The sequence below is a fragment of the Scophthalmus maximus genome, chromosome 14 (assembly GCF_022379125.1).
Source record: "Scophthalmus maximus strain ysfricsl-2021 chromosome 14, ASM2237912v1, whole genome shotgun sequence".
NCBI classification, from domain to species: domain Eukaryota; kingdom Metazoa; phylum Chordata; class Actinopteri; order Pleuronectiformes; family Scophthalmidae; genus Scophthalmus; species Scophthalmus maximus.
Genome location: NC_061528.1, coordinates 12058504 through 12070638, shown reverse-complemented (window position 1 = coordinate 12070638; position 12135 = coordinate 12058504). Strand labels below are relative to the sequence as shown.

Sequence of the window (12135 nt, the reverse complement as noted above, 5' to 3'; positions counted from 1 at the left end):
AGATCCTGTTCTCATTCAGTGGAGTTAAAAAACCTCTGTGCTCTTGTTTCTAAAGACTATTTCTCAAGATAAATAATATGTTTTGGTTCACCCTGGGTCTCTCTGTAGGGACATAGTGGACAATCATGAGAAGGAAAATGCACTGAATATTGTGACTGAAGAGAGAACCTACCACATCTATGCAGAGTCCCCAGAAGATGCCAGGTAAAACATATCTATGTGCAGTATATTAACTATGATTAGTGTTTTAACTTGCCATCCTTTTCATGTAAAAGTTATGTGTGGAAATGAAGTTCCCCCTTGTGGTTGCCAGTGGAAGTTTCACGGTGTAATTTTCAATCACGTTTGGTAACTTTTACTTCCTGAACTTCCTTTGACCCCATCCAGTGGTTGGTTCAGCGTGCTGAGTCGGGTCCAAAGCGCCAGTCCAGAGCAGCTCATGGAAATGCACCATGAACAGGCCAACCCAAAGAATGCAGTGGTTAGTGGTGTTGTACCTCTCTACTGCCTGGGCCCCAGCCTCAGCTCCCATTTTTCACCAGTAGTGAATCGGTTGAAGTTTGATCGTCCAGATCTGAGTCATAGCTAAGCTGAAACAGCAGGATTCACACACTGTACTGTAATTTTTCATGTTTATGGACATTAAATGATTACATTCTAGGTAATATCATTCACAGAAAATACATGGGCCAAATGAAGGGGTGACAATTCAAGCCACATTTCATAGAAAAAGCCCATACAGGCCCGCCAAAAAAATTCAGGAAAATATCTTGACAGTGCATGTCTGAAGCAGCTTATGTAATATTACTATTACAGTAGTAAAATCACCCAATCCACCAAGTAAGCTTGTCTCTATCCTGCTTTGAACATAAACAGCATTTTCAAGTAAATCACATTCTTACAACTATTTTGAAACTGCATGGGGCACACAACACTGATGTTTAGACTCAGTATATTATTTTTAACCAAACCAAAACCTGATGCAACTTCCCAAATCTTTGCTGGGACTGCAAAAATACCCATAAACCCACCAAGACAAGAATTAGCAAATGGGCTAAAAGCCAAAACAATAATTGAATCCTCTTCTGTCTCCTCTGTCCAGGGCACACTAGATGTGGGCTTGATTGATTCTGTTTGTGCATCAGACAACCCCGACAGGTGAGGAAACCCAAAACCATGTCTGATTAAAAGCTTTTAAACTACATGCACTATATGTGGTGTGTTTGATGTGTGTGTTTTGTTTCCAGGCCAAACTCGTTTGTGATCATCACGGCCAATCGGGTGATTCACTGCAACACAGACACACCTGAGGAGATGCACCACTGGATCGGCCTGTTGCAGAAATCTAAGGGAGACTCCAAAGTTGACGGACAGGAGTTCTTAGTCCGAGGTCAGTCAGTAGACAGTGTATAGTAAAAATAATGATATAATAATAACCTTATCTATATAGCACCTTTCAAAACAGCAGTTAGAAAGTGCTTCACAAAGAGAACAAATGAAAACTGAGAAAACATCACATCAGAGACGACAAGCAAAATCATATGGTATCATTTAAATACCATAAGTAAATAATACAATAAAACATTTAAAGTCAAAGACAACAATAACAATAGGTCCTCTCTCTGACTTTGTCAGTGGAGCTCGGGCCCTAATAATACAACATTATTTAAACTGTGAACAGATAAAACTGATGGCAAAAGAATTGCTAAAAGCAATTACGTAAGAGATTTCCGAAAAAAGTAGGTTTTGAGAGATGATTTAAAAACATTTCCAGATATATTTATATAGATAAATAGATACATGTGTTTCTGCACTGAAAAAACAACAACTACATATGACAAAAAGGGAAGTGTCATCTTATCTAGGGATACTCTTTATTTGGACTTCATGTGTAAATCACTGATGTATCACCACAGGCTGGTTGCATAAAGAAATGAAGTCAGGGGCTAAAAGCACGTCTCTGAAGCTGAAGAAGCGCTGGTTCGTTCTCACCACCAACTCCCTGGACTATTACAAGTCATCAGAGCGCACTGCCTCCAAACTGGGAACTCTGGTCCTCAACAGCCTCTGCTCTGTGGTGCAGCCTGATGAGAAGGTCTTCAAGGACACCGGTCAGTTCACGGTCAACACCACTAGAGCTCCGAAAAGTCTGAGTGCCTCTGCTGTGTCATTGTATCAGCAATTTTACAACATTTCAGTTTCTTCCATTGATTTCATTTTGACTTATATTTCCTTCTGTCTTTTTTCACCCAGGTTATTGGAATATAATCATCCATGGGCGTAAGCACTCTTACCGCCTTTACACCAAAATGCTGAATGAAGCCATGAGGTGGGCGAATGCCATACAGGGAGCAATAGACAGCAAAGTTCCCATTGAAACGCCAACGCAGCAACTCATCAGGGACATCAAGGTATTGAAGCGTTCAGCTGACTGCTGACAGCTGACCTTTGTTGTGACTGTGAGACTCTGATGCTGCGTGTCTCTCACTACGTGATGCTGATAATATCTTCGCAAGTAATTCTCCATGACCTTTCTATTAATGATGATATCGTAACTCAAATTCTTTCCAGTCATGCAAACCTTTGGCAGGGACACACACTGTAGTACAGTGAGGTACTTGTTCTCACTACACGTGTGCTGTGAAGTTTTTGCCTTCATCAAAATTTTGTTTTTCCTGTTTTTCTAAGATGCTTCACTTCTTTACTGCGATAATTCATCACTGATATTGCCCCTCTGTTATTTTTCAATGAACAAACAAACTTCCAGCTATTAAAAATGCTCTACTTTGCTGTAAAAGTTCCCTTCAAGATCACTCATCCAGTTTTCTGTCTCTTAAGGAGAGCAGTTTGAACGTGGAGGCGGTGGAGCAGACGTACTGGAGGAACCCCATCCTGAGATATACCCAGCATCCTTTGCACTCTCCTCTTCTACCTCTGCCCTATGGAGATGTCAGTGTCCACTGTAAGTGCCCTGGCCTAAAACAACCATTTGCCAGCTACTGCTATTTATGTCTATTGGTTCTGATACCTTTATACATACATTATTTTAGTTCATGTAATTCTGAGTAGTCAGGTCAAGTTGTCTGAGTCAGCATCTTTTTCAAGACATTAAAAGTCACTAGCTGGAGAAAAGTGTATGTACACTGGTTGCATTAAAATGCAATTTACCAAGTTATTACTTAGGGGAAATATTTAAGTAAAGTAATGCGTTGGTTTGGTGGTCGGGTTATGTTGGTGGTTATCGATTAATCTTACCCCTCTTGATCCCAGTGCAAAAGGAAAAGGGTTACACCAGCCTGCAGGATGAAGCCGTGAAGATTTTCAACTCACTACAAGAGATGGAGGCTGTTTCAGACCCTGTGCCAATCATCCAGGGAATCCTTCAGACCTGTCAAGACTTGAGGTCGCTGAGAGACGAGGTTTATTGTCAGCTGATCAAACAGACCAACCACGTCCCGCACCCCAACAGCCTTTCCAATCGTGCCCACTGGCACCTCCTTACCTGCATGAGCTGCACCTTCCTGCCCAGCCGAGGCATCTTACGCTACCTCAAGTTTCACCTCAAAAGGTAAAGGCCACTTGTGGACCAACGCCGTCATTTCAGAACAATCCCATCATAAAAGATTACAGCTGGATGAAACTTCCGGTTCACTTGTCTTTTTGTCCTCTGGTATTTTCAGGATTAAGGAGCTGTTCCCTGGTACAGAGATTGAGATGTTTGCCCACTTCATCAGCGAGTCGCTGAAGAAAACCAAGACCAGAGAGTTTGTTCCCTCCCAGGAGGAAATCATGGCACTGCTTACCAGACAGGAAATGACTACCACAGTCTTCTGCCACGGAGGAGGCTCCTGCAAGATCTCCATCAACTCACACACCACTGCTGGGGAGGTAAGCGAGTGTGGTGACTTTTAGTACATTTTAAATGTTGCTCTGCAAGATACAAAGTAAACTGGAATGTACTTTTCTACTGGATCTTTTTTCTTATCTGCACAAACTGTGATGACGTGGTTGTTGATGTCTTGCCTTCCTTTGTTCAGGTGGTTGAGAAGCTCATCAGAGGTCTGGCTATGGAGGACAGTAGGAACATGTTTGCTCTCTTTGAGCACAACAACACCGTCGACAGAGCTGTGGAAAGCCGGGTCCTTGTGGCTGATGTTTTGGCTAAATTTGAAAGGTTTGTCACGCATGCATGAGATTACAAGGGTTATTTTCTGTTGGCTATTGTGTTTGATAATATAGAGAGGTTTTAAAGACATGATAATAACAAGAAAAAAAATTCTAAATTACCCAATTAAAAATGTGTACGTGACACAATTGTGACTTTCCCACCAGACTGTCTGGCAGTGAGGAAGCTGAGACTGAAGGCCAGTGGAAACTTTATTTCAAACTCTACTGCTTCCTGGATGTAGAGAGCATGCCTAGGGAGGGAGTGGAGTTCGCGTTCATGTTCGAGCAGGTGCGTACCGTGCTACAATTTACCGAGGGTTTCTTTTAATCACGTGATACACGTGGTGCTAATGTTGAATTTTGTTCCTTCAGGCCCATGAGAGTTTGACCAGGGGCCACTTCCCTGCCCGTGAGGAGACCCTGCAGCACCTGGCTGCGCTGCGCCTGCAGTTTCTATACGGTGAAAAGGTGCGGGCCACATGGAGCCTGGAAAACGTCTACCCCGTGGGCCGCCTGCGCAGTCGCATCCTGCAGTTCACCAAAGTGGGTGGAGCCTCGGGGTCGGGCCAAACTCTGGAGCGTCGGAGGACCAGCTTCCTGGATGGGACGCTGCGTCGGGGCTTGAAGACGGGCTCGATGAAGAAGCAGCGCATGGAGGAGGAGCAGATGTTGGAGATGTGGATAAAGGAGGAGATGTCCGCCACCAGAGCCAGCATCGTGGAGAAGTGGTCCCGCCTCAAAGGTCTGGATCAGCACCAGGCCATGCTCAAATATATGACCATCATTAAAGAGTGGCACGGATATGGATCCACACTGTTTGATGTTGAGGTATGTTTACTTAGACGTCAATCAGGCTTCCACCAGGTATACACTGATCTGACTTTTTCTCTCAGTACAGATCCAAATCTTCAGCTCAGGAACTCTTTGGATACCAAGTTACAGATTTAATACCAGTGGTCTCTTTGTCCTTATTTCAAAATTTGCTCTATTGTATTATATATCTTCTTAGTGCAAAGAAGGAGGCTTCCCTCATGATCTCTGGTTGAGTGTGAGTGCTGAGAACGTGTCTGTCTACAAGAAAGGGGAGCCCAAGCCTCTGGAGAGGTTTCCATATGAGCACATCATCTTCTTTGGCGCTCCGCAGCCGTGCACGTACAAGATCACGGTGGATGAGCGAGAGATGTTCTTTGAAACGCCACAGGTACATATTTGTTCCGTATATGTATTGTTCATCAGAGCATTAAGTATGGCAGCAGACCTTAATTGTATAAAAATATGCAGTTTATACACATGTACATATTTGCATCTTATATACATGCAGTTTTGTTAAATTGTTGTTGTTTTTTTTTGACTGTGTTATTTGTACATTTCCAGGTTGGAGAGATCACAAAGATCATGAAAGCCTACATAAACATGATTGTGAAGAAGCGCTGCAGCGTGAAGTCTGTCTCCAGTTATGGAACCAACTGGATCAGGTGATTTACTGTACAAGCAAAGCAGTATGGACTCAGCTACAGTACACCTCAACTTTGACGGACACAAGAGAAAAGAGAAAAGGGATAAAATCCCTTGGACAAACAAACAAAACCAAACTCCATCCAGAACAAACACAAATACTGTACATACTGATACCTTTACTGCTTGTGATAAGTGTGGGAACACTGATGCATCTGCACCATTTAAAGCTTTACAGTCATCCTGAGTGTCGCCCCCCTCAATGCAGTCTCCAGACCCGTCACTCTCCTTACCTACACTGGTCGTTTCTTTCATTCTACTTGAAGTGTAATTCAGGTAATCTCTTGTCGGATTTCATTTTACTATCCAGACAGAACAGAGGGAGCTCGCATTTTCCCTCTCCACCAAAAAATTATACATTGGCAACTGAAATTAGACTCAATCTAATTTCCAAAAATAGAGCATTTCTGTCAAGCCTGCATCCCAAACTGTGTAAAGGAATGTGTTACAGTGGCAAACATACACTGACTAAGTGTTTTCTCTTCGGAGTATTGCAGCCCCTTGTAATGAATGTTCTCCTAAATGGAGATTCCCTCAGGTTAACGTGTAATATAAGTGTCATCCTCCCTGGGAGATCCTCTCCCTAATCTTGCCTTATTTCGTTTTTATTGTAGCTATTTAATCTGGATTGATAGTTCAAGTGCAAATGTGGCCTTTCAGGAATAGAGTATACATTTTGGGGTGTTGTGTATCATGGGGGAGTGGCATTTTAGGCGTCCATGAGTGTGTTTGCCACAAAAATTCTCCCCACAGAAAAAAAAAAAGGTCAAATAAAGAAACCCAATGTAAATAACCACTGCATCAGTGGAGATGCAACATTAATAACCACTGCAGTAGAGTATTTTCTCAAAAGGCAGCAGTGCTAAAATCAGAAAAAGTTGGTTTAATGTGTACTGAGTTGAGGGCATGTCTTTGAAACTTCTCGTAGCTGAAATGTACAATAATGTGCTCAAAGAGGCAAGCATGGTATTGTCTGTACAGTGTGTCTGTCTGAAAGAGTGTCTTTTTTTTAGTAATGTCAAAGGCCATGTGAGGTTGGAGTATTAATTTATTGAGGAGACAGTAGATGAGAGAATAAGCTCAGACAAGTGAACTTTGTGCTGGAAATGTAATGATGCAGTTTTGCTATATAGTACTTTGTTATAATGTGCGTTCAGGGACATTACAATTCACAAGATTCAGAAACAAACAAGTTGTCGGTGATTTGCAATTGATTTTCCCAATTTTGTTTCCTGTCCCTGACCATTTGTCAACATGTAATAACCTAAGTGTGTTTCTCTCAGCATCCTTTTATTGTCTCACTAACCAGAGGACAGTGCCTCCCCTAAGTCACTGCACATGAACAGAAAAGATTCAAGGTTTGCCAATCAACCTACAGCATATGTCATGATAAACATTATATGATCCAAACATAATGAGCTTAGCATTTACCTCACATTGCATCACTGTCTTCCTTCGCTCTCCGACCATACTCACCCAGGCGTTCTGGTCAGCTGCCGGCGGCCACACCAGAGACTGTTCTTGCCACTGACAATGACTGTATTTCTGATTGTTTTGAAGCTGAAAAATCAGAAATGTTTTATATGAGAATTTAAAGATGCTTTAATAAATTATTGTATTTCAAAAATCTGTCTTGTGTATGCGTCTCATACTCTTGTTCTCATCTTCATGTCTTATGTCGCCTGCATCTAACAACTCTGGGAATTGTGAGTCTCCTGTGCCTCAGGGGCCAAAAATAGTTCACCAGTCTTTAATTAATTTAACTGGCATTAATGGTGATAAGATATGATAAGATCCTTCATAAAAGCAGCAGAGGGCATGGTAAAAAATAGAGACATCTGTAAACAAGTAATTAATAAGTAAACATGCAATATAAACACAGATAAACCACAAGTTTTTAAAAATTAAACAGAATTTAAAATGTAAACCAAAACAAATACAGTGGATAGCACATCAGATATCAAATTATATAATGAAATTGCAAATACTGTCTTGAAATAGAATTTTACACCGCAAAAAACATTGAAAAAGTTTGGTGCGAATGGTTTATAGAATATATTTGTCATCTTATTGTGCAGAAACATTTTGGATTAATAGTGACTGAAGAGGGAGACATTGTACATCTGTTTCAGAAATGAACACTCAATATACAGTTTTTTAAAAATAAATTATGGTATATTTAACAGTAATCATCATTTAAATGACAGCATGTCACAAATAAAGTGTAAAAACACAAATGTTCTCATGATAATTAAGTCATCTGTCTGTAAACATCTGCAATTTTCTCAAAGTCATTTCTCATATTGATAAGGTCTCAATAATTCACCAGACGTCCTATCTTCCACATACATTATCTGACATTAATAATAAATAAAAAAAACAAGCCCCACCACAGTGCTCAGTTTCCAGATGTTCCACCCTGCAGCTGTTTTCGCCGAGACCAGCGTCAGGGTGGCTCGTGACGTCACCCCGCTGTGGCCCCGCCCTCCCGAGGCCACTTGAGAAACGCGTGAAGTTTCGTCAGTCGTGTCCGAGCGCCCGACGCCCTCCACTCGCCTCGCGATGTCCGGAGTCCGCTGGGCCCCGGTGGCCGCCGCAGCCTTGACCCTCTGCGGCGTGTTCCTGTCGACAGGGGCGCAGAGCTCCTCTCCTGCTCCGGGTGAGTTCCTCTGCCCGGCGCTGTGTGGGCCCGTGGTGTGCTGTTGGTTGTGTCCAGGTCAGGAGCTCGTCACATGATGACTGCCATAACACGATCCTTTTATGAAAAGATAATAGTCTGCATTCGCTGTAACGGCTCCCCTGTGTATGTGTGTATTCCTACAGAAAAACAAACTTTATCTGAGGGGTTTTTTTTTTCTCTCATGGCAAAGTATGGTGTTGCATATACAGATAAAACGTTTAAGTAAGATGTCATCAGATTGTGTCTTCTCTTCTTGTACGTACAGTTACAGAACAGCTGGAAGCTAAAAACAAATGAAGGCAGGGCCAGTGACCAGCCCTGGAAACTAAAACACACTGTGACTTGTCTCAATTTTCAGATTCTTGTGCCTTGAAATCCAACAGCAGCTGTGCCGAGTGTCTGCAGAATGTGACCGTGAGTCTCCGTAAAGTTCAGCCCAATGCAAAATGCTGCAGCTCGTCCTCCCGTCGTCTTCAGACTGTCAACACTGCGCGTGTTACTGTTTTCTGTTGCAGTGTTTGTGGTGCATACCGACCCAACAATGCATTGACTACCCGGTGAGGAACATCCTGCCCCCCAGCAGTGTGTGTCCTCTGACTGATGCACGATGGGGGGTCTGCTGGGGTAAGGCTTTTCAGATCTTATGCACTCAGACGAACCTGGGTGTGTCCTGAGTGGCAACCGTTATCCCGTCATTTCACATGGAAAAAATGCCAAACATGCTCAAGTTACAGCTTCAGACTTGTGAGGATTTGCTGATTTTCTCTCTCATACCTAATGATAAATTGAATACTTTAAGGATTATCAGAAAAGGGCAAAGTTATTTGACGATGTCACAAAGCGCTGTAGGAACTTGTGATGGGATTTTTGTCTTAATTATTTTTGATGTTTTAGATGTCATACAATCAATCAACTGAAAAACAACAACATTTGACGAATTATTAAATAATGAGAATAATCTATTAATTACAGTCCCATAATGTTGCACCTTCAACAGATGGATACATCTTATAATAAGATTCCTCGATCTAAGCAATATGCAAAATAACGATTCGCTCACTCATTATGGTTGTAACTCTTTACAGAAGAAGCAAGACCCCAAAAACAACTACAGGGGAAACTCTTGATATGTGTTTTTATTTGACCTGAGCGTTCCAGGCTTGTGATTAAGTGAACTTTTTTACCTTTTTCTGTGATACAGTCAACTTCCAGGTTTTGATCATCACCATGTCGGTGCTGGCTGGCGTCATCATCGTTGCCCTTTTCGTCTGCTGCTGCTGCTGCTGCAAATGTGAAAGAGTCGGGTAAGTATTAAGTCACATGAAGTGTAGGCTGCGAAATCGGGTACAGCGTGGGAGGGGGAGGAGGAGGGGGAACACAATGGCTTGTTTTTGTGCAAGGCCAGGCTGATACCGCCATCTCCGAAAGCCTGCCAGAATTTGTGACTGCAGATTAAGCTCTGAAAATAACTTTGCTCTTTCTATTAAGATTTGTCTTCCAAAAAAACTGTTCATTTGATAACGGGTGTCGTGTGAACTTGATGTATTTGGTCAGATTATTGGACTGATAAGAACATCAGACTTTAATCTCACATTTGTCATTTACAGTGCAATAAAATCTCTCATTTACAAAAACCTATTGATATAGTTTAGTTATAGTTATAGTTATCTTATATTCCAGAAACAAGAGAGAAGACGCAAAGGTGGAGCGACAAACCCGTGCGAGGACGTCTCGTCAGAAAGCAAGGTGAATGTGTAGTCGTCTGTATATTCAGATAAATAATACAAACCTTTATCAGTTTGTGATTGTCTGAACAATAACCATTGGCAAACGTTGGGGGTGTCTCTCCGACTGTGCTCATTTAATATGTTGCAAGAAGTTGCAAGAAGAGGAAATGAAAGTTTTTGCAAAATGTTGTGTTATGTTTTTAAGTGGACGGCACATTTTAACAACATATGCCAGCGAACAACAATACATCAAGGTTTATTTTTTTAAATTGGTTTAGCTGACTTTCATCAATCATCAGGTATGCATCATTTTCGGCCTACATTATGATTGAGGTTGTTCGAATCAGTACACAACTACTTTGCAGATAAAGAATTTAACTGGGTTTTTGGTTAATCCAGAATTCAGACACTGTCGATGTGTTGTCTGTTGTCTAACAATTTGTTTTTGTTTCTCTCCATTACAGGAGAACAGAAATGCAGTTGAGGCATGATGAAATCAGGCAGAAATATGGTGAGACATTTCTTTGGTTTGTGATGTTTGAATGAATTAATAAATGTATATTTTGAATGAGGAAGCTTCTGCAGATGCTTAGCTCACAAGCAAAGAGCAAAACAGTTGTAAAATGACTGAAAACAGAGTGATTGGAAAGATGAGCGAGATTAGGTGAAATTACTATAGTGAAATCTGAGGAGATGAAGGGAAGGGCTGTTATAAAACCAAGAGAAAGATGTAACATTAAAATGATAATAATAATTCACTACTGCCATCTACTGGAGAAAAATTACACTGCCTATACTTGAATTCAAGCCCACAATTTATGATTTACGTTAGTTTTGTAAAACTGCAACTTCATTGCATTTAAACCACATTTTTTAACCATTATAATAAAACTTGTCTGAATATTTCCTGTGATTGTGATTGTAGCTGTTCTATTGGTTACCTGACCGGTCTTCCATTCTTCTTTTCAGGTATAGCAAAAGATAATCCATATGCCCGTATGGATGACCATTAAGAAGATTCACAGCAATGATTCCTTTAGAAAAAATTCCCTTAAAATGATCTTATTGATGCCAGTAACATTGAGATACAAGCATTCAAGTATATATAATAAACTGTGATTGTGCAGATTGAGTTCAGTGAGAAAAAAAATATCACCGAAATGTTCTGAAATAATTTTGACTGAATGTGCATTATATTCCACACGTGGTCCTTTCATCTAATGTATACGTTTTTTTATATGCACATTGTTGTCTGCTATTAATATTTCTTCTGTCTATATTTTGATGTGAATGTTCAATTAACTTGCTTATCTCTCCACACAGGAAACTAAATGTCAAAGCACACTGTCTACCATGATATGCAAACATACATTTTGATTACAATATATTTCTACAACTCCGGAGCTGATGGTGCTCTTTGAACAGAGTTTTGTTTAAATTCTATTTTACTGATCATAATTCGTGTACGTTTATTTTGTATTCATTTGTAACATGGAACTTTGCAATTTTATCTATTGATAAATATCATAATCAGGGTAAGATTCAGAACTTTACTGGATAAAAGAAATCAGTGTCCTTGAATTACATGGGAAGCGATTCTTGTGCAGCTATTAAAAACAAATTGCGACCATAAATTTCAAAGTTAAATGAATAAAACTGAAAAAAGATTTTGTGACTTGTATTTCTTAACTTAAAACATAACAAACACCCAGTTACACGAACAAGCGGGGTCAAAACCAAAATACAAATGAAAATTACCTTGTAAAGCTAAATTTACATGATGGTCCCAAGTGCTCACATTAACGTGCATTGTCCCTTTTTTAAACCGAACAAAAGGATAAAATAATTGGAATATTTTGAAAAATAAAAGGACAAAAAAGGAACATTTGGAGCCATGAATCCAACATGGAAATTGGTGTCAATTTTAGGCATTTTCTGAAGGACTGCTTGTGCCCCTGTAAAATACTTTTCTGGACTGTTGACACATCCTATATGACTTTCCTACATATGCATCAACCTTTCCTAAATCTCTCACCTGATCCTGGA

General features: G+C 40.6%; 2 protein-coding genes across 2 annotated transcripts in view; both read left to right on the top strand.

Moving 5' to 3' along the window:
- Positions 1 to 7311, top strand: part of myo10l3 (myosin X, like 3) — a 51842-nt gene extending 44531 nt beyond the window's left edge. Inside the window, exons 28-41 of the mRNA XM_035651618.2 lie at positions 109 to 204; positions 388 to 481; positions 1103 to 1158; positions 1248 to 1390; positions 1917 to 2111; positions 2254 to 2411; positions 2839 to 2962; positions 3271 to 3568; positions 3681 to 3888; positions 4038 to 4174; positions 4333 to 4456; positions 4540 to 4995; positions 5177 to 5368; positions 5542 to 7311. Coding sequence (XP_035507511.1) covers positions 109 to 204; positions 388 to 481; positions 1103 to 1158; positions 1248 to 1390; positions 1917 to 2111; positions 2254 to 2411; positions 2839 to 2962; positions 3271 to 3568; positions 3681 to 3888; positions 4038 to 4174; positions 4333 to 4456; positions 4540 to 4995; positions 5177 to 5368; positions 5542 to 5646 — 2386 coding nt within the window. The 3' untranslated portion in view covers positions 5647 to 7311. The remainder of the gene's footprint in view (positions 1 to 108; positions 205 to 387; positions 482 to 1102; positions 1159 to 1247; positions 1391 to 1916; positions 2112 to 2253; positions 2412 to 2838; positions 2963 to 3270; positions 3569 to 3680; positions 3889 to 4037; positions 4175 to 4332; positions 4457 to 4539; positions 4996 to 5176; positions 5369 to 5541) is intronic.
- Positions 7312 to 8160: 849 nt separating this feature from the next.
- pttg1ipb (PTTG1 interacting protein b) lies at positions 8161 to 11756 on the top strand. Its single transcript, XM_035651619.2, has 7 exons — positions 8161 to 8341; positions 8721 to 8776; positions 8878 to 8986; positions 9564 to 9666; positions 10043 to 10108; positions 10554 to 10600; positions 11059 to 11756. The coding sequence occupies exons 1-7, from the start codon at positions 8245 to 8247 to the stop codon at positions 11100 to 11102; spliced, it is 522 nt and encodes a 173-aa protein (XP_035507512.1). The 5' UTR covers positions 8161 to 8244; the 3' UTR covers positions 11103 to 11756.
- Positions 11757 to 12135: the final 379 nt, after the last annotated feature.